The sequence below is a fragment of the Chionomys nivalis genome, chromosome 21, assembly GCF_950005125.1.
Source record: "Chionomys nivalis chromosome 21, mChiNiv1.1, whole genome shotgun sequence".
NCBI classification, from domain to species: Eukaryota; Metazoa; Chordata; class Mammalia; order Rodentia; family Cricetidae; genus Chionomys; species Chionomys nivalis.
Window position 1 is genome coordinate 32,745,250 of NC_080106.1, and position 22,652 is coordinate 32,767,901.

General features: G+C 44.8%; 1 protein-coding gene across 3 annotated transcripts in view; it reads left to right on the forward strand.

The window, feature by feature from the left end:
- Ces5a (carboxylesterase 5A) overlaps nt 1–22,652 on the forward strand; it is a 135,517-nt gene that overhangs the window by 103,564 nt on the left and 9,301 nt on the right. For all 3 annotated transcript variants that reach the window (XM_057753522.1, XM_057753524.1, XM_057753525.1), the window contains 8 exons: nt 7,352–7,556; nt 10,534–10,672; nt 11,797–11,930; nt 13,932–14,085; nt 16,229–16,333; nt 18,392–18,496; nt 19,536–19,676; nt 21,118–21,186. In XM_057753522.1, coding sequence (XP_057609505.1) covers nt 7,352–7,556; nt 10,534–10,672; nt 11,797–11,930; nt 13,932–14,085; nt 16,229–16,333; nt 18,392–18,496; nt 19,536–19,676; nt 21,118–21,186 — 1,052 coding nt within the window. The remainder of the gene's footprint in view (nt 1–7,351; nt 7,557–10,533; nt 10,673–11,796; nt 11,931–13,931; nt 14,086–16,228; nt 16,334–18,391; nt 18,497–19,535; nt 19,677–21,117; nt 21,187–22,652) is intronic.

Sequence of the window (22,652 nt, forward strand, 5' to 3'; positions counted from 1 at the left end):
GCTTCTGGCAGTGAAGTGTCACCACCTAGTGTATGAAGCTTCACTATCTTTCAGAGGGGGGTGGCTACCATTACCACTCTACTGTAGGAAGGTGCTGTGGCCCCAGAGAACACAATTTCTCTAGGTCTCCTGCCCGTTGATGCAGGTCGCCTTACCCCACTGCTCCCATGTCCATAGTGAAGTCTTAGCCTGCAGCTTTGTTGAGATTTCCCTGCTGCTCTCTAAGCAGACCAGGTACTCTTTCAGTACAGTCAACCAGACATCAGGAGAATGTGCCTTTTTACTACTCAGTCCTCCCCTACCCTGCCTCTTCTTCTGCCTCTCTCCTCATGACCACCATCCAGAACCATTTCCACTTCCTTCTTGTTAGTGCATGTGAGCCACACCATGCTATTCACTTGGTGAGAAATCTATTTTCTTCTACAGAATGCATGATTTGTGTGTGTGTGTGTGTGTGTGTGTGTGTGTGTGCAGGCTACATTGAAACCTAAAAGTACAGCTTTCCAAGATCTTATACCCCTAGATCCTATAGGCCAGTGGTTCTCAACCTGAGGGTCATGGCCCTTTTTTGGGGATCGAATGATCCTTTCACAGGGTCACCTAAGATCATCTACATAGCAGGTGTTTACATTATGATTCATAACAGCAGCAACATTACAGTTACAAAGTAGCAGTGAAAGTGGGATCAGCACAACCTGAGGAACTGTGTTAAAGGATCATAGCATCGGGAAAACCGAGAAACACTGCTATAGACCGTCTTCATCAGGGAAGGTTTTATTTTGTGAGGCATCAGTCACCGTCTGGGTCTTTCCAGAACTGGAGTGTCTCCTCTCCTTTGGTAAAAAGGGGAGACCTGGCTAGTGCAGAACCTGGGTGTTCAGGGTTTCCAAATGTGTCATCCCATGCCTCATCCCACGCTAAGTACTTCAGGGCCTGGCTTTGGCTCAGATCTTCCAAGGCTCTTCTTGTGGTTAAAACCTATGTCTAATTTCCAGCATGGTCTAGCAATGGTTTTAGACTTACACGGCATACCCTGAGATGACAACAAAGTTACCTGAGCCCACTATTTTCCTCACGTTTCCAAGGCAGTTAACAATCAGCTGAAATCACACTTCAGACTATACTGCTTCTGTATCTAGTGGGGTTAGAATTCCCGCACTCTCACACACTGCCCTCACCCCCGGGGAGCCTTCCTCATCGTCTTAGCAAAATGATGCCGTTGGACTAGCAAATAACCGAGTCCCACAGTTATGCTGGGATCTTCCTTCCCACTCTGTTTACTGTCAACAAACTTAATTTTGGTTTCTGACAGCAGACCTGAGACAAGGCTTCAGGTTAAAAAAAATTGTTATGTAGGAGAAAGAAGCAGGAAGAAAAAGGACCAAAAAGGGGAGGAAGATTACAGACAGTGGCGCTGTCAGCACAGAGAATTCAACTACCCCGGGTGTCCAGTTGCTGAGGAGTGGATGGAATGCCTCCAGAGCCCTCCTTGTCACTGTGGTCCTTTCACTGAGGGTTACTCTGGGCTCTAACAGTCTTGTAATTCCAGTCTCACAGAGCCCGATTGAGAGATTGAGATCTTAGTTCTCATCTGGGCTTTCTCCCTCAGGGTGGAGCCACCTGGAAAACAGGCAGGCATGATCAAAGGCCAGTGCCTCTCAGGGCCGCAGGCCTGTGCTGCTGCTGAGAACACCTAGAACCGAGAACGTGGTATTGACTGAAACATTAATTGAGTGTGGCCAAGTGGAATGGGAAGCCAGTCTGTCCTTCCTCACTTTACTGTTCCTCATTGCTTACGGCATGCACCTCGGGACTGTAAGATTTGCTACTAAGAGGCAAGGAGGTTCATTTCAAGGCTTAGATGTGTTTCTTCCCAGTAGTGTGATACTGGATAAATCATGCTGCCATACAGAGCCTCACTTTCATCATGTACAAGAAGGGAATTTTATAACACATAGGAAGCCTTTTGACCTGGGGCCTGGTACCTACAGGGTTTCCTATAAATGGATGTAGAGTTCTTGTTTCCTGACATACAGAGAGGGGATCCTGAGGTAGTCATGGGTGTATCCCATGTGATAGCAAAACGGAATATGGGAAGTAATCTTAAACATTTTAAGAGTGAATTATTGACTTCTAATTGGAGAAGGGTGGAAACAGATACCCAGCCAGGGAGAATCTTCACCATGCCCATTCATAAGGACCAGAAAAGAAGATGATTAAAGGAGCTGACAAGGTGCATATGAACACCAGAGACCCTCATTGGCCTTCATCGTGGCTCACATGACTTTTGAGGTGGCAACATTTGTGCCTTTAGAACCAGTCACCTGCCTGTTGGCAACTTATGTCTTCTTGGAAACTTCTCTACTCTTTGTCAGGTTCCTGTGGCATCACAGGCAGGTCTGGAAACCATGCTCACTCTTGTGACCCTGGAACACATAATCACTAAACATCTGTAAAGCTTTCATCATTTGTAACTTTGGGAAACTGAGGTCCAAAGGAGAGGAAGGATTTGTTCAAAGACACCTTCCATTCTAAGGGGGAATCAAAGTAGAATCCAGGTCTCCACTAAGGGTTGTGAGGCCATGAGCAGGAACATCTAGCAGGGGCAAAAGTCACATTCTTTATTGCCTTTTGAAGACTAGTATGTGGGTAGGACTCAGAGTTAGAGTCTAATGGAATAAACACTCTCGTCCGCCTACTGTAGAACCAGGGTCTGAGCAAATGCTTTGAAGTCTACAAAGCCATAAGGGTAGTCCGACTGCAGTCAGTGTACCGTGTACATGTGTTGTTGAAGCGTCCAGTGAACCCCACTCAGATGAGACTACTTAATCAAAAATAAAGCCCTTGAAAACGTTTTGTGAATTCTTAGTAGCAAACATGTGTGTAAACATTCATTAGACTGTTTGCATGCTCAGTGTTATGTGTGAACAAATGAGTCCCCCAACCCCATTCCAGGCAAGCCTGGGTGCTTTAGAAATCCCCATTCTTCCACCTACACATCCCCAGAGGTTATGATCACCTCAAAGATGGGCAGTTTGAATAGTAGGCTTTAATACAAACATCTCTTTTCTTCCTTAGCTGCAGTTTATGGTTCTTAACCCTCAGTTGTGTCCACCGTTGGTCTCTGGGTTGCAAGGGAAATTCAAGAAGATATTTTATTTTTTAATATTGAAATATATTATCTTATTGAAAATATAACTTTTATTGAAAATAGAACTTTTTTATCTTGATTGCAGTTTCCCCTCCCTCTACTTCTCCCAGATCCTCCCCACCTCCCAAACTGGATTCACCCCCTTCCTGTCTCTCATTAGGAACCAAACAGGCTTTAAAGGGTTAATAACAAAATATAATATAATAAAATAAAATAAAAACTAACACATTGGAATTGAATAAAACAAACAGAAAGAAAAGAAGCCAAGAGAAGGCACATGAAACTGAGACCCATCATTTGACTCATAATATATATACAAAGAACCTGTAGGGTAATAAGAAAGAAGAAAAATTATAAATAAAACAAAATTAGAATAAAAATTACAAGATAAAGTTAAAAAGAAGAAGAGCCCTGACATGACATTATGAGACAAGGAACTGCACAAGATGTCACTGAGTTTGTTTTCTCTCGGCCATCTACTGCTGGTGTACAACCTACCCCTAAGAGTAGTTTATTATCCAGTGAGACTCCCTTGGAGGAAATTAAATTTTCATTTGCAAGTGATTATCAATTAGACATAGCTTCTGGGTTAGGAACGGGAGCATGTGTCCACTTTTTTCAGCTCTAGGACCACTTAGTGAAGACCCAAGTAGGCCCTGGGCATGGTGCCTCAGACTCTATGAGTTAATATGTGTTTCAGTCTTAATGATTTAGAGGGTCCTGTTTTCTTTGTGTCCTCTATCACCTCTGGCTCTTATACTCTGGGGTTCTTTGAGCCCTGGAGACATCTCATTTGGGGAGGGGTGTTCCAAGGTCTCTCACTCTCTGCATAATGTCTGCTGCAGGAGGAAGCTTCTCTGATGATGGCTGAGCAAGGCACCCTGGAGCCTACACACACACATGCACACACGGTACACACACACACACATCATTATTTAGTACTTTTACTTATGTGCATGTGTGCATGCCTGCATGAGTTTATGTATACCATGTATGTGCAGGTGCCTGTAAAGGTCAGAGGGTGTGGAATTTCTTGGAAATGGAATTATAGGTAGTTGTGAGTGGCCTGATAAGGGTGCTGAGAACTGAACTCAGGTCCTCTGCAAGAGCAATAGGTACTCTAAACTGCTGTCTTAGTTGAGGTTTCTATTGCGGTGAAGGGACAACATGACCACGGCAACTCTTATAAAGGAAAGCATTTAATTACGGTGGCTCACTTACATCTCAGAGGTTTAGTCCATTACTGTCATGGAGGCTGGGAATATGGAGGTGTGTAGGCAGACATGGTGCTGGAGGAGTAGCTGAGAGTCCTACATCTTATAGGCAACAGGAAGTGGTCTGTATTACTGGGAGTAGCTTGAACATAGGAGACCTCAGAGTCAACACATTTCTTCACATACTTCAATAATGCCATACCTCCTAATAGTGCCCATTTTCTTTCAAACCACCATGACTGCTAAGCCATCATTCCAGTCCCAAGTGCTTCTTGATGTTAGCTTAAAACATAAGAGGTTTTTGTTTTTGTTTTTCCTGAATCTGGAATCAAACATGAATTCCACAGTCTTCTTTCTGGACTTTGCGGTGAAGCAGCAGTGCATGGGAGTAGAGTGGGGAGCAGGGAGAGGAGGACCCTCTGGAGCAATTTCAAATCCTCACAGATTTATGGAGTGCCTCGTTTTGAGCAAAGTGCATCCACCACTCTCTGGCTTTGCCTTGAGGAATCCTTTATTTATTTATTTATTTATTTATTTATTTATTTATTTATTTTAAACAGAATACAGTATCCAGTAGGAATATAATACTTGCTCAGGACTCACTATATGAATATTCATGAGACAACTACTCAGAAATCTGTGCATTTGATGGATATTTCCCAAACCTACTATTTTGGTTTTCAAATAATAGGGCCTGGTACCCGAATCTCCAGGGGATAGGAGGATGAGTTTTTAACAAGCACCCATCTAGTCTTCAAGCACTTGGAAGCCCCATTTGAGGCCCTGGACTAAGTGCCGCATGAAGCCTTGGGGCAGATGAGTTCTTGCTCTGGAATGCCAGGATCCACCAGCATTTTCTCAGAGCCTGGACTCATAGGAAAGAGCATTGTGCTAAGCAACCAGAATGCCAAAGACATTGGTGCCATAAATCCCCCTCTCTGAACTTGTTCCTTGTTATATAGACTGGAAAACATGGGTATAGACTGTAATTACAGAGGGTTGACTCAAGAGACAATTCATAGGAGAAAAAAATGCTATATTAAGAACACAGCATTAATTTAAAAAATTGAAACTGTGTTTTTTAAAAAAAATTGAGCTACAACATTGCCATAAAGCAAATGGGTACTGCAGTTGAGAAGTCAGTTTAACTTGAGCAAACATACATTTTGTTAGGTTTGCCACTGTCCTTGCCTCTCTCCTAGTAATCCCCATTCTCTGCTAATTTTTTGCCTTCCTGGTTTCTGGAGGCATTGGTCATAGTTTGAATATATCAGATATCTCCTCCAGGACCAGGCGTTTCCAGCTGGTGGTGCTATGTTGAGAAACTGTGAACTTTCGGAGATGGAACAGCTGGAGGAAGTGGTTCACTTAGGGAAGGTCCTTGAGGATATCTTGTGTGTGGTCCCTTCCTGTGTCCCTTTCTCTGCTTTCAGCTTATCATGGTGAAACTTCCCACCACCACATGGGTCAGCTTCCATGAACCTTTTAAGTCATAAGCACAAACAAACCTTCCCTTACTTTCTTTAAGTTGGGTGTTCTGTTACAGCAAAGGGAGTATGTCTGACCCACACAGCATCTGTGTTTGAGAACCCTGGCTTAGTGGTTCCTGAGAGTCTTTTCAACTTCTGCCATCCGTTGAGGTCCAAGTCAATAATACGCTTTTTCTCAGCACAGGTGTTAATCATTACCCACTCTGTATATATATCAGAACAGGAATGTCTTGCTTGGCCAATTCTCTGAAACTCTTGCTTTGATGTTGTTCATGATTTCTTCTGCATCCAGTGTCTTACCTGTTCAGCACCTGTATGTTTATAGGAGGCACTTTGTGATTCCTGACTGCAGTTCTCTGAAGCCAGCAGCCGCTGTGGATATCCAGACAGTTCAGGCAGGCCAACCAGATGTGTGGGGATTGGGTGCACCCTGGACAGGCCCTAATCTGGGTCATTTGGATCTTTGCAGTCATCATCAGGGGTGAGATGGCCAGCGGGAGACAAGGGTTCTCAGGATGTGGGAAGGGAGTAGCACTTTCTTCTAGGGGAAATGGACATATTTCCCAGGGGGACCCATTGTGGGCTATGTAGACCCTTGGGACTTCAGTGTCCAATGCTATTGAAAGTTTGGAGCCAGAGCCTCCTTCTCAGAGGCAGACAGAGTCAGAAGGGATTGCCTCTGTCCTTGGGGTTCCTCACATCCAGTAAGGAAAGGCATCATCCCGGGCACTGGGGAGGCATGTGGACTGGAGTCTGTGCTCTGTGGTGTTGGCTGTGGAGACAGGAATTGCACAAGGGACAGAGCAGATAGTGCCAAGACTCCTGGGTCCTGCTAAGTAAGTAATTCAAGGCTTCATCTTCTGTGCAAAATCCAAGATGCTTGCATGCTTAGTCACCCAAAGCACCATCTTCAAGCTATTGGAAGTATAAGAGCTGATTCCAGTGGTCATCAACATGAAAACTTTTTGGCGCTCTCACTAATCTGTTTTCATTTTCATATGTAACCAAAGTAGCTACCTAACTTACCCAAACAACAACTCAATCGATACTATTGCTCAGGAGTCCTCTAAACCAAAAGTTAAAGGTAATTTATTTAGTTTTTTTTTTTAAAAATGCCATCCAGTAACTGCAGGCGATGATTGACATGTGGTGTTCTCTGGTGAGCATGGAAATGACTAGAGGGTGGTAGACCCAGCAATCAGTTTGGCAGGATCGGGGCATCTACAGAGCTTCAAGGAAAGGGACAACTTTGGTGTAGAAGAAAAGCTTCTCCCCAAGGTCTTTGGTGTGGTGGTGGGTCCTCAGAAGCAACTGAGTCAGGTCCCCATGGTGGTGGCTTCTCAAATGATCTCGAAAGCAGAGGACCTTGAGCCAAAGAGAAAGTCCCAGCTACTGTGGCTTCTGAGTGGATGCCCACCCAGAAGGGAACCCTGGGGTGGCCGATTGTCTCCTTCTCTCTAGTCTGCTCCTCAGTTCTCCCTTGTGTGTTTCCTCAGGGTCTGGGGCTGAAGAGCCACAAAGGTACACCAAGCTAGGATGGGTCAAGGGGAAGCAAGTCACTGTGCTGGGAAGCCTCGAACCTGTGAACGTGTTCCTGGGGATCCCTTTCGCTGCACCCCCTCTTGGAGCCCTGCGATTTTCCAGTCCACAGCCTGCGATCCCCTGGGTTGACTTTAGAGAAGCCACCTCCTATCCCAGTTTGTAAGTCACTGTGGCCTGTGGTTTTGGGGACTGGGAGAGATTGCTGAGGGGGATATAGGTCATGAAGTTCAGGGGCAGAGGAGAGGAAGATGGCCACGGGAGTGGGAGGACCACAGACCTCGGTGAGTGTCTCGTTCTGGGGCTCCCATGCTGGCTGCTCAGGAGAACTGCTGGAGGCTTGTTAGAATTGTATGTGTTTTTTGGCCTCTCCTAAGCTCCGTGAATCAGAACCCTGTAAGCTGGGCCCAAGAGTCTGAAAGCTCTGAAAGCTTTGTAAGAGTCTGAACCCCGAGCAGGTGTAGGAAGTGCTGTGATGAGCTTCCTGAATCATTCAATGAAAGACTTTCTTACTGTTTCTGTGTGACCTTCACTCTGGGCTGGCCTTTGTGGTCAGTACGGATGAGGGATTCAGAGAGCAGAACCACAGCGTGCTTGTGTGTGTGTGTGTGTGTGTGTGTGTGTGTGTGTGTGTGTGCTTAATTCCCGTAGTCTCAACTGGGCTTAATACAAGGCCAGGACCACAGTGGGAACTCCATAAATGCTTGTGTAATGACACCATGGCCGCTGTATTAGTTACTTTTCTAGTCTCTGTGACCAAATTCTGACTGAAAACGATTTAAGGGAGAAAGGGCTGATTTTGGTCCATAGTTTGAGCAGGTGCCACCAGTATAGCAGCGTCTGCAGCAGCAGGAAGCTGCAGCTGGGGCTCCGCATACCCGGGCGGAGGAGAAAGCAGAGAGTAGGCTATGCTTCTGCTATTTTCTCCTTTTTTTTTCCTTTACCATGAGACCTCACCCATAGGTCACATTGGGGTAGATCCTCCCAGAGGAGCACCTTCTAGGTGATCCCAAATCCAGCTACAGTGAAGATTAGCCATCACTAATGTCTCTGCAACACAAGGAACCTGGGAGATAGGTAGCTTCCAGCCAGTGAAGAGCTTCAAGGCTAGGTAGCTAACCAGTTCCCACGTTAGCTGCGGAAGAGCGATAGAGCATTGTATGGAGCAATGAGACGTGAAGATCCCAGGGATGTCCAGTTCTGGTTTTGTGAAGTTCTTAGGTTGGGGTCACATGGGGCTAAAGGAGGACCTTGGTACCAGGACATTCACAACACCCCAAAAGATGACTTCATGTGGTTCACGTGTGGACTTAAAATAATATGAAAAAATTATTAGTTGGTTATTTGTTTGTTTATTTATTCATTCAACTCATTCAGAACCAACTCCAGAGTTGGATATCATTAGGACTTGGGGATTGCCACAGTGGACTAATGAGATTCTTCAGTTTACAAAGAGATTACATTCTAAGACATTATAAATTGAAACTATGTTCACTTCATCCACCTTACCTATCCTACCCTATACCATCCCCAACCATGTAATACATGGGTATGCGCTCCTGTGACACTATGGCCATTGACCTACAAACCGAGCATCTTGAGTCCTGGACCACATGAGATAAAGATCAAAACTCAGCATTGGAAGCCTGGTGTCTGTGGGCTGTATATCGATTTTTCACATTATAAAGTTGAGGAAAACTTAGGATCGTTGTGTGTTGGGGACTCAAGGAGCATGCAGACCAGTCATGGTGGAGGACAGAGAAAAATAATCGATAATTAAAATGTAGGGAGCCAAGGCAACCACCAGGGGGCAGAGAAAGTAAGCAAGAGAGCCGAGAACCACCCAGCCCAGCTTTTAGGAAAGGTCGGGCTGCCTTTGTGGAAAGCAATGGGACCTGAATTTATGAAGGACAACATACAAAGGAGCCAGGAGCATAAACACCCCAAAAGGAATATATTCCAGGGGTGCTTTCTCACTCTTCACTAGTGTCCACTCGTCTGTCAAGAAAACAACGAACAATAACCGAGCACACAGGTACGGCAGAAGCATCCACACACTCAGTGTCTCTGGTTGCCCTTTAGCCCTCTGGCTAAGATCAAGTATAGTAATTCTCATTCTTAGCGTGCGAAGGGGTCTGTGCTAGAGACTGATTAATCCAGACTCACAGGCTTCTCAGCTGCTCACAGATGAGTTGGAGAAGATCAGAATGTGATGCACAAACCTGGGGCACGCTGTAGGGCACACTCCGTGGGTGTTTCTAAAGAAGAGCTAAGGTCACTCAGAGAAATCTCGGAAGGCTTCCTGGAGGAGTGGTATTTGGGCTGAATCTGAAAGAGAGGGATGGATGACTTTGAGCCAGAACAATTTGGGAGAAGCAATCCAGCAGAAGGAGCAAAGCCTGGGTGTTAGAGCCTTCCTGTGTCTCTCTGCAGTCCTGGTATGGAGGCTGCAGGAAGATGCCTTTGCCCTTCTGGATGTAAAAGTGAGTCTGATGGGAGAAAACTCAGTGGTGGGTATAGGCAGGGGTGTCCTTGCGGTTGACGATACAACTATTTTGGAAAATGAGCTTTCTTATCCAGGAACTGGATAAAAGGAAATCATCAATTTTTAGTTAGTCTGCCTGTTTCTGAAAGGAGGGGCCCGGGGCACAATCAGATTTTATGCTAATAGTCCTGACATGCCTCTCGGCTCAGAAAAGATGACGGCTCCTTGCCTCTGTCCCAAGGAAGTCATGCTGACATAGATTGTGGAGATGCTCGCTCGCTCTATCTATCTATCTATCTATCTATCTATCTATCTATCTATCTATCTATCTATCTATCATCTATCTATCTATCTATCTATTTATCTATCTATCTATCTATCTATTATCTATCTATCATCTATCTATCTATCTATCTATCTATCTATCTATCTATCTATCTATTATCTATCTATCTATCATCTATCTATCTATCTATCTATTATCTATCTATCTATCATCTATCTATCTATCTATCTATCTATCTATCATCTATCTATCTATCTATCTATCTATCTATCTATCTATTATCTATCTATCTATCTATCTATCTATCTATCTATCATCTATCTATCTATCTATCTATCTATCTATCTATCTATCTATCTTTTTTTCAGGTGCTTTCAGAACCCAGAGTGGCTCGCCACATATCAAAAAGTGCTCCAAGTACATTACCCTAAGTTTGAAGTCTCAGAAGACTGCCTGTACCTCAACATTCATGCACCAGCCCATGCCAACTATGACTCCAGTCTCCCGGTAAGACTGCCTGCTGCACTGGGCATCCACTGAGGATTAAAAAAAGAGAAACATCTCCAGCTGATGTCTTAGTAATTTGTCTTATCATGGTGATAGAATGCCCAGACAAAAGCAACTTTAGGGAGAAAGGGGTGGTTTGGCTCACAGTTCCAGGGATCAGTCTATCATGGCAGAAGTTACAGCCTCAGTCGACTGGAACAAGTGCTCATATGGATCCACAGCCAGGAATCTGAGACAGGAATGCTGATGTTCACCTTGCTTGCTTCTTTTAGCTCAGCCTAGGACTCTAGGCCCACATTTGGATGGGCCTGTATTCCACTTCAAGTATCCTAATGTAGCTAGTCTTCCACAAGTACACCCAGAGGCTAGCCTAGATGATCCCTCTCATGCTCTCCTGGGAGCAAATCTCCTAGGTGACTCTAGAGCAATGGTTCTCAGTCTTCCCAATGCTGCAACCCTTTAATACAGTTCCTCATGTTGTGGTGACCTCAACCATAAAATTAAATTTGTTTTTACTTCATAAATGTAATTTTGCCACTGTTGTGAATCATAATATAAATATCTGTGTCTTCCAATGGTCTTAGGTGATCCCTGTGAGAGGGCCATTCGACCCTGAGATGGTTGAGACTCCCATAGGTTGGAAAAGACTGCTCTAGAGCCTGAGAAGTTGATAGTTTTTAAGGTCCCAGCTTTTGTTCTTGCGTGAACCTTACAGTGGTTTCCATCTCCCTGTGGGCCACAGGCTCAGTGGGCATCAGTTACCAGCCTCCAAGCACTTGGACTGAACAGACACTCTTCTAAAAGTTCTAACTGCAGACTTTTATTTGGACCCCACAAAACCTCCTAAGTGAGATATTTATACTCTCCACAGTACAGTTCTTACATGAGGGGAAACAAAAATGAAAACAAAAGCAATCCCCAGAGAGGTTGAGTAGCCTGTCAGTGTTCACTCGGCTAATGGAATCATCTGCTTGCTAAGAGGCCAGAGTCTACATAGGCCTTGTTCAAAAAATAAGTTCTTAAAGTCTTCTTACGAAGAAGGGTGAGGCATTTATATTCTCTTCAATAAGAAATAATTCAAAAAGCATGGGAAGGGATTGACTGGAAGGGTTCTGTCTCCTCAGGTCATGGTGTGGATACCAGGAGGTGGCTTTGAGACTGGCTCAGCCTCCATCTTTGATGGGTCTGCCCTGGCTGCCTACGAAGATGTGCTGGTTGTGACCATCCAGTACCGCCTAGGAATATTTGGCTTCTTCACGTGAGTCTTTTCTCGTGAATGACACTCAAGACCACAAAGGGAAGCTGTACTGTAGCTGTGGCCAGTGGCCATCTACCTTAGGAGGGACGAACCTTTGGTACCATTGAGTAAATTAGGTCCTAACTAGTTAGGCAATTTCACACATGAACACAAAGCCCCTCAAACCCTAGCAGTTTAAAAAGATGCTTTCTCACCAAGGACTGTCCAAGTTGGTACCCCCAGTGGACAGGCATCCTTGCACATGGTTAACCAGTGCTCTGGGACCCTTCTGTCTTGTGGCTCTGAAGCCCACTGTCTAGACCTGACTTTGGTCAGCAGCAAAGGAAGTATAGAGGGCCACACAGGGAACCTGTTCCTGGGTCAGCCTGAGGATGGCACTCATCACTTCTGTTCACATACTGCTGGGCAAAGGAGACAAACAGAAAGGTAGCCCAGTGTGTAATCTGGAATTGTATGTCTCTGAAAGGCCTGATTGGGCAGGGGGGTGAATGCCATGGTATTCATGGAATTTGGAATTTTATCCTTTAAAGACTGAGGGTCCTACTCTTATCCTGTTGAGAGATATGTACCAGGAAGTGTACTTTGGAAGAGACTGGAGGTTAGACCATGCTTGATGTCTGTCCATTAATGAATGGGAGGCCAGTAAGGAGGCCATTGCCATCTTATTGACTCTATACAGGGTTGAGTCATAGAAACAAGAGGTAGCAAATGTAACACACTGTGCCTAGTAACTATCTTTCTAGAAATCCCATGGGACAGGTATTTTTGTTGTCCTTTGTTTCAACATGAGGGATCTGAGGTCTAGTTGGTTAAATGACTGGCCCAGCATCACCCAGATAATGGATGGCCAGGCAATGAATTCTGTGCTGCACTTTGTAATCTTAAGGATTGTGGTGAGATGCTTCTGCACCTTGAGGGAGGAGTGGGGGCCATCATGGGGTCCACCATGGAATGAAGGTTAAATAGGCAGGACTTGGAGAGAATTGGAAATGAGAAGTTAGTCTTAGCCAGAATGGTTATACACTGACAAAGGGATGTGGAAGGAGGAGCAGGTTGGGGACTGGAGGATGATAGGATCCTGAAATTCCTCACTCAGAATGTGGGTCCTAGTGTTTTTTATTTTTGTTTGTTTGTTTTTTGTTTTCTGTTATTTTCATGTGTTTCCAATAAATTTCTCAATAATTCTGGGAAACCTGCAACTTTTTGAGGCAGATGCACGGAGTATGATTAAGAGTGTGGGTTCTGAGGCCAGAATCATTGAATCCTAATTCCTTCTAGATCTTTTTGGCAAGGATATCTCTGTGCTTGAATTTTCTAGTCTCTTTAAATAGGATATGTATTGTGGTGGCATGCTCACTTATTTAACTGAAAAGAGTTGTCACAAACTTTGGCCCTGGTGGTAGTTTACCACTTCCCTATCCTCTCTGTCTAGTGTGGAGTGAGCACGGGGCGGTGGGGTGTATAACCCAGTCTTTCTCTCCTCTCACCTCTCAGTACCTTTTGCCAATGGCGCATGCTGGAGCCCAAATGACACAGTTTCTAGAGGTAACAGGGCAGAGAGAACCTAGAGAGACATAGAGGGCAGTGTCTGGAACCATCCATCTTAAAGGCTATGGAGGTGATAGAAGTAGTACCTGTATACTTCTTGGGGACATGTTGGGCACATCTGCTGCTGTGGGCACTGCTTTTGTGTTTACTAACTAGGAAGTTTAGGACTTTGTCATTCACTGGAATGCCAGGATGGCCTGGCCCAAGTGGCAGAGGTAACTCCCAGCAGCAGGATCTTTTCAGGATCCATGGGTTAAGGGGGGAGTCAAGAACACCCTAACATTGGACATACCATATTGCGTGTGTGCTTCTCCGGACTAAGCCTGTTGTCCTCGGCTCCTGTAGGGCTCTGGTGCTCAGTGTCCTGCCAGCTCACACCTGACGGAGAGCTGCGGGACTGAAGGACAGGTGGCAGTCACCTAAGAACTCTCTCACTTTGCCTCCTACCCCTAGCACACGGGACCAGCATGCCCCTGGGAACTGGGCCTTCCAGGACCAGCTGGCAGCCCTGCTATGGGTCAAGGAGAACATCAAGTTCTTCGGTGGAAACCCTGACTCCGTGACACTCTTTGGTGGCTCAGCAGGAGCCATAAGTATTTCTAGTCTCGTGAGTTTTCTGTTTTATGACTTGGATGACTCTTGGCTAGGGAGGTTATATGCACAGAGACAAGACATCACAAGACAAGAACATTGCTGCTGTTATCCTGAATACATGTAACATTTTTATTTTCTTGGGGTTAACAAATGAAAGTTTTATCAACTCTTTGAGTACTTCTTACATGCACACAATGTGTTTTGATCACATGTATCCCCTTTCTCTTCCCTTGAATTCCTCCAGGATCTACCTCCCCTAACTTCATATCCTTTCTTATTTTTAATAACCCACTGAGTTCAGTTTGGGCTGCCCATATCCACATGGGTGTGGAGTAGTTGACTGGAGTGGAGTACACACTTAAAAACTACCTATTGCTTCTTAGATAAATTGTAAGTCTGGGGCATAGTCTCATTTCATGAACAAGACAGCAGTCACCAGGAGAGTTTAGATGATTTCCTAAGGTCACACAATGAGTGATAATATGAGGGGGAAACATCCCTGTGTTTGTAGAGCTGAATCCCTACAATCTAGTCATCAGGACTGATAAGCCCTTGTTTGCAGTAGTCACACACACACACACACACACGGTAGTAGGTGGCATCACATCTTGAACGTACAAGCAGAGAGATGCATGCAGTTGGGATGGCTCGTTTTATTACCGCCACCTACTGAGAACTACTTTAAACCTTTCCAAGGCTAGCGTCCCCTCTTTGGTTTCCCTCTTAGAGATTTCACTCTATTTCCTAATACCGACACCCTGGAAAGCAAACATCTAACACTTGAACCTTCTGCGGGGGGTGTCACACAAACCATAGCATTGTTTGCTAGAAAGCTCCAGCTAAAGCATGAATAATGAAAGATGCATAGAAGCACACACATCCAGTGCGCACGCCTCACTGGCAGCTTGATACAGGCATTGTCCTTTGAGAGCTGGTCTGCTGCCGAGAGTTTGGACGCAAATCTTTTTGCATAGATCAGCTGTAGAACTCATTGCCTTTGAGCACAGGTTTTTGAGGCTCTTTACAGGTGGCACTCATTTAAATATCTGTACAAAGTCTCATGTAGTCTACTAAGTAGCTTGTAGAAAACCACTCTTATTCCATCACAACAGTACAGTAGGTTCTTAAGGTCTTCTCTCAAAGATTTCACTCTTTTCTACACCAAATTTGACAGCAATATCTTTTAGCCACCCATCTCTATCCATTTTTTCCGAGACAGTTTTTCACATACGAAGCCCACTGATTTGCATTATATTCCCTTGATGGTGTTACCACAGCAACAAGTGCGGTTGACAATACAACTTTGGGAATAACATGCCCAACTCTTGGCGCAAGACTAGCAGGGATAGAAATGCTTAAATATACCAGAGAATGACTGTCCCCAAGTAGGGAATTCCCTGACATAAATTAGCATGTTAATCAGAGGTCAGTTACATAGGAGTGGGTTAAGAGGGCTTCTGCTCTACAGTGCCCAACACTAGTCAAAGTAACTTTATGTTCTCAGTAGTCATCTCTGAGAAGGACTGTGTTAATCCATTATCTATCTATCTATCTATCTATCTATCTATCTATCTATCTATCTATCTATCTATCTATTGATCTATCTATAACAAAGGTCACCCTTCGTGAGTGAAACTGACCAGGTACTGAGTGAACACTCATGTTCATTACTTCCACTCTAAACAAAATTATCTATGACCTGATGCAATTTTTGCTACAGTGTTTCAGAGAACTAAATTGATGCTCGGAAATATGAAGTCACTTGTCCATAGCAAGGGAGTAAAGGCACTAAAAACCATGACAGAATAGCTGACTCAGGGTTTCTGGAGCCAATCACGGAGGTGCACACCTGTAATCCTGGCACCTGGAGACTGAGGCAGGAGGATGGGGGAAGCCTGGGCTATGGTGGGCTATGGAGTTAGAGCCTTTCTAAAAAACAGAAATAATTAATAAAGAAATGGGGACTTATAGAGGTGAAATAACTCATTTAAGCTTCTATATCTAGTCCTCGAACACCCAAGTAGGGCTTTCTAGGCCAAAGCAGAATTCTGAAGGGGGCCTCCTGGGACGGTGTCTTTAAGGAAGGAGTTGGTGGCCTGTATGACAGGTGTGGCTCTCGGATGACTGATGCTGGGTCTCCTACATTTTCTTTGTAGATTCTGTCTCCTTTGAGCACGGGCTTATTCCACAGGGCCATCATGGAGAGCGGAGTGGCCATCATTCCGAACCTGAAGGGCCTCGACGATGAGAAGAGAAATGACGTAGGTAACTTCTCACATCTTTCCCTAGGCCCCAGAAGCTCACGGGTTGCCAGTCTCTCATCCGCTTAGACTTTTCTCACTGTCCATGTCCAGAAAGCCTCATGCTAGTCCAGGAGCAGTCTTGCACCTGTATGGAAGGCTTGTTCAACAGGAAAGGGTTTAACTACACAGGACAGCTGTACTGTTGTGCCCAGGGGTGTGTGTATACATGTCAGTCATAGAGCAGTGGTTCTCAACCTGTGGGTCGTGACCCCTGGGGGTCAAATGACCCTTTTTCAGGAGTTACCTAAGACCACCAGGTAACATAGATATTCACGTTATGATTTATAACAGTAGCAAAATTACAGTTATGATGTAGCAATGAAAATAATTTTATGGTTGGGGGGTCACCACAATATGAGGAACTGTATTAAAGGGTCACAGGTTGAGGACCACTGTCATAGAGGACAGGAGTCCAGGTGCACAATGTAGCATTACTGGTGTGCCTGGGTGTGCACATGTGTGTTATAGTTCTTAAATAATTTTTGTGGGGACACAAACCAGTCCCAGTTATTCTCAGTATTCTGTGTGGTTAGTCTTCTGTGCCTGGCATATTTGATGCTATCCTAGCATGGGATGCTAGGAAAGACTAGGGCTGTTCCCAGCTTTTTGGGGGCAGATGGAGTGACTGTTGGGGTTTTGGGGGGTGGGGTAGGATGCATGTCCCAAGACCTTGCCCTGGGAATGATTTATTCTAGTGGTTGTCCTTTTTATTTATCTGTCTCTCCCTCTCTCCCTCCTTCCCCCTTTTTCCCTTCGTCCCTTCCCTCCCTCCTTTCCTCCTTCCTTCCCTACCTTCTTCATTCTATTTTTTGTGAGGTGGATATCTCACTATTTTGCTCAGGGTGGTCTCAAATTTCTGGCCCGAAGAGACCCTCCTATCTCAGCCTCTAGAGTTTGTGGGACTACACTCGCGCACCACATCCTTGAGTGTGTATGGTTTATGTTCTTAAATACAATGTAGACAATAGTATCCACCCCAAAGTCTCAACAGGGTCATAAAATTGTGGACTAGCTTCAGCGTAGATGAATACTGATTTTGGTAGTGCTTAATACAAAGCTAATTTCAGCTTGTGCATTGATTTATTCAACCTCCCCCAAAGTATTCATTGGGTGCACCTAGCTTCCCAGTGCTGTTAGGATGCATAGCTTTATCAGAGGACAAAGCATACCCTCAACTAGAGAAGACAAGGTCTTCTTGTTACAAGGACTTTAGCTGGAGTCTGAGGACTGGTGTGGAAGGTGATCCTTAAGTGACCGACTGTCACATGTAGACTTGATATGTTGGCTACGTATGCAGCTGATGTTGAATCCTCAAAGCACCAATGACTCCAAGAAGCTTAAGGGCAATTGTAGTTTTACAAATATGGAGAACTTGATGGTAAAGCAAACAGTTGCCTAGCAACGGTCTGGGTAGCAAAGGTGTGAGACACTGGAGTGATATGAGATCAGGGGAAGAAGTGGGACTGCAGTGGTTAGAAGGGATGTCCTGGAGAAGGCAGCTCTTGGGCCTGAAATTAGAGAAAAAAGTAAATTATAATTGTGGAATGAAAACAAAAGCAAGATTAATATCTTTAAAGGTAGAGAAAAGACCCCTAGAGATTCCTGGCCACGTCTAGTTTGACCAGTACAGATAAACTCAGCGTTGGTCCCAAGGCCTCAGCTGATGTCTGGAGTTTGCAAACTCTCCCTCATTCTTGAGGTTCCAGCTTCACTGCAATATCAGAACCCTGTGACCTTGTAGCTACGTCCACAGGACTGGCATGTCTGGGATGAGGAAGGAACTCTGACTCCAGTCCACGGTCACAGACTAACAACTCAATTCCCTCAGCTCTGGCAGTCACTGGAGTCAGGATAATGGTGTAACCTCAGTGTAGCAGCATGGGCCTACAGAGAGGCAGGTGGCATACTGGACTTCACATGCAAGGAAGGACTCTGGGCATGGCAGAGGCCGCTTTCCAGGCTTTCATTCCCCTGGGCGGGATACTGACTACAGTCTTTTCCCTTCTCTGTGAACAGCTGCAGGTGGTTGCGGATGTCTGTGGTTGCAGTGTGTTAGACTCCCAGGCTATGCTGAAGTGCCTGAGGGAAAAGTCTTCCTTGGAGTTGCTGAGCCTTGGCAAGGTGAGGAGAGATGGGAAAATTTGTGTGGGGCATCTCAGAAGATGGTAGTGGCCAAACATTCTATCTGTTTTATTTGCTTTAATTGGAAACTTTGACAAGAGAGGGGTTGGCGATCCATGGCAACCTCTGAATGATGTGGGGTTTAGGACTCCTTCTAGTGACTTAAGGTGGGATATGAACATTGATCAGCCCAGGTTGTTGCTTAGATGTTGAAGGCATCTGGGAAGAGGACCATGCTTGTGCCCTATGACCCCAGAAGCTAAAATCAAGATCAAGGGCTGGGAGTTTTAATTGGGAGTGTCTTTTTTTTCTGTTGTTGTTGCTGTAGCAGAATATTCTGAACTACCTGCTGCCTGTGAAGGAATTGGCAGAGATGCCACTGCTGTAGGTATTCAATCAAAGTCTGGCTGGCACTAGAGAATCTTCAAGATTAGATGGCCAATTGGACTGGATGGATTTTAATGGATCTTCCAGTTTGAGACTCTTTGCTAGCCCTTGGATGAATAAGATTGTTACTTCTCAGACTCAAATGTTTGTAGCAGCTTGGCATGTGTAGAATATCCACATTCTGGAGTCTGTAAAGTGGATAATGGCCACCCGCCATTGTAAGCTCTTCATGGTCCCTTCTACCCAGTTCCCTACACAGGAACCTAAAAAGAGGAAACATTATCAGGACTGTCAAGATAGCTCATCCAATAAAAGCATTTGCTGCATAAGCTGGATGACCCCAGTTCAATGCCCAGAACTCACCTAAAGGTGAAAGGAGAGAAAATTCACACATAACACAGGTGTCCTCTGGCTTTCTCACAGACACTGTGGTATGTGCACACTACACCCCCCCCCCCACGATAAAAAAGGCATAGGAAAGGGTTAGTACCTCCTTCCTTCATCTTGGCTACTCTTCCCCTCCCCATTTTGGCCAGAAGCTAATGCATTTGACTGGGCCTCTAGTGTTTTGTTTTTCCTCTTTCCCGATGCCTTTGGACCATCTGGGGAAATAGTTTTTATTAACTCTTGCTTTTTCCTCTCTTGGTTGCAGAAAACAAAGTCATTCACTCGAGTGGTCGATGGTTCTTTCTTTCCTGATGAACCGCTAGAACTGCTGTCTCAAAAGGCATTTAAAGCAGTTCCTTCTATCATTGGAGTCAATAACCAAGAATGTGGTTACATACTGCCCATGGTAAGAATTCTGTATTTCCTCCCTGCTTCTCCCTCAACAGCAAGGCAACCGCTTGCTTCCACTGATGATTCCCTGTGTGATAAAAGTTGGAATCTGTTGCTCCTTGGCAGCAGAGTCTTCCCAATGACTGGAAGAGGATCTGTTTGATCTCATTAAAATGCAGTCCTTGGTGCTGGGAATTTTAATTTAGATGAGGTTTATTTGGCTTATGATTCTGGCCAATAGAAAGTAAAAACAGTATGGTAACAACATTTGAGATGACTTCACAGGCTATGTCGCAGCACGGTGGAGAAGTAGGAAGGGAAAGAGCTGCATGCAGAAGGGGCCCAACATAAAGAGGTGACCCTCCTGTATATCAACTCATTATCTGGAAAACTAGTCCTAGGAGAACTACAGAAATCTCTTCAAAAGATGGCGCACCTTTGACCTAGGTACTTTCGCTGAGTCCCACCTCTTAGAGATTTACCATCACACATTTACAATGGGTACGAAACTTCCAGCCCATGAACCTTTGGTTAGATGTACTCAAACACATCTGAACTATAGGCAAGAAGAACCAGGGTCTGGAGGATCAACCATATGTCTGTCTTGTTCTGTAGACAGAGTTATTGCAAAAGAAGTAACTGTGTGAAGAGAAGAGAGTTGGACCCATTTGTCTTTACAAACAAAAGAACTACAAATGATTATTTAAAATAAATACATTTACTATTTCAGATGGGTTTTGGAAATGTTTTATATTCAGTCTTGGCCCTGGCATTCTGACTTCTGAGAAGAGTTCGTGTCTACAGTGGAATTATGGAGTGCAGGGAAGCTGTACACTTAGAAACGCCAAACCTTCAGTAGGGGGCACTCACAGGTTCCTGCTTCCCATTGGGTCACATTCTCCAGAGAGTGCGAATAGTTAAGAGATGCTTTTCGGAGCATGCTCAAAGCATGCAGAACACATTGGGAAGAAGTCTTCTCTAGGGGGTGTTAGGATGGTGCTAAGCCTCTCTGAGGAGGGCTGATTGAACAACAGCCTATGTAAGCATGGAGGGAAGCTTCCTGGACTCTGGGCTTTAAGAAGCTTCTCATCTGATTTAGAAGTTTGGAGGAGAGATCAAATTCATTATGATGTCAAAACTCATTTCCCTAGACCAGCTTCTTTATTTTAAACAGGCAGGGGAAGGGGGCGAGAGATAAAGGAATCAGTGACCATAACCATCATGACCAGTCCCTGGAGTGCCTTTCCCATGCCAGGCACAGACCTAAACAGGAACTAACAAGCAGGCGCCATCTCTTCCACTTTATAGTTAAAGAAGCTAACTTTCAGAGGGTGCGAGCTGTGCGCCTGTCTCCTCGCCAATAAGGAGACAGTGGTGTGTAACTCACTCATTTAGCCTCTGCTTTCTGAGCAACGAGCCCAGATGGTTTACAGAGAATACCCTTCTTCTTTCCACAGAAGGACACCCCTGAGATCCTCCTTGGCTCCAACAAGTCTGTTGCTCTGAACTTAATACACATTTTCCTGGTAAGTGACAGTGGGTGGTGTGGCTCTCCAGAGAGTCATTCATTTGGCAGAAATTCCTGCTCTACATATGGATAGAGGTTAGAGTAAAGACATTCCACTCTGATTAATTAATCAAGTAGTTAATTCAGTAGACTTTTTATTGGTTCACAATCCCTTATTCACCATCTTAAGGTCAAAGAGCTCTAAAAACCCGAAGGCTTTCTGTAACCTTCATATTAGCCAAATGCGATCTGTGGCCACTAGACCTTTTAACTTCTATGCGTTCATTTTCTTTATTTATGCCATTATTAATGTGTTTCTGGCACATATTAATGTGGATTTGGGGGTATTTTCCCCCTCAAGAATGTTGCAAGCCAGTACATATACTGAATTATCTAAGAATAATTTGAAAAGTTATAAATTATGAAATATACAGGGGGCTAGAATTCTATATTTACCATGAGGTCATCAGTCATTGTTTTAAGTCCCAGCATTAACAGTCATGTGCTCATCTATTAAATTGTGAAGCATTTCATATTTCAGAAACAAGCATAGTAGCATCAGGTAGACACTGAGGTATGAAGATAAATTTATTTTTTCCCTCCTGTTCCTTCCATCTTCTTTCTTCCCACAAACATTGATAGAGCATAATCTCAAAGCCACATTCATTGATTTTATTGACTCATAGAACATCTGTTTACTGAAACTAAATACTCTAAAACTTCCCCAGGAAATGAGATACAGTGTGGGGTGAACAGATATGATCACGGCTGTCTCATGAAGCAGAGCAGATGAGAACCCATAGCCAGTGATGTTCACAGGAGGATCAAGGTAGCTCCCTGCAGGGAGAAAGAGTTTCAGGGAGTCAGGAGTGAGTGGAGCATAGGAAGAACTATAGGAACCAACTGGGAGCTGAGGAATGGGAAGAGATCATCTGAGGGGCTGACTCCCGAAGGAGAGGATTCATGAGACGGTGATAACCCAGAAAAACAGAAAAACAGAGAAGGGGAAGTGATTGGACTTCCATTTGAAGGTTTCTTCTAGCTGAAGAGTACAGTGGCCTGACTGGGTCAGTCAGGGGACTCTTTAGTCCCTGGGCCTTGAAGAAGAATGTTTGGTGAGTCTTGACTAGCCAAGGAAGTGAACTGAAGACTGAAGGATATTTATGATATAAACAGAGCAGTGGGATCCCTCTGGCTGTTTGGTAGATGCTCCTTGGAGGAGATTTCCATTGCTCTGGGTCATAGGGGAAGGGGTACTGGAGAAGAAGAAAGACATTTCAAATGCTGAATGTGTCTTGAGCCAAATCTCAGGGGTGGGAGTAAGTAGGTTTTCTGGGACGGCACAAGAGTGAGGGCTGAGCTGCAGGGTCTCTAAGAAAGACCTAGTAGCATGCTGGGCTGCTTCATAAGTGGCAGCCATTTCTCTGGCCTTGATCCAGAAGCCCAGAGTCTGCCTTGTGGCTCTCATCTGGTGGCTTGCCCATG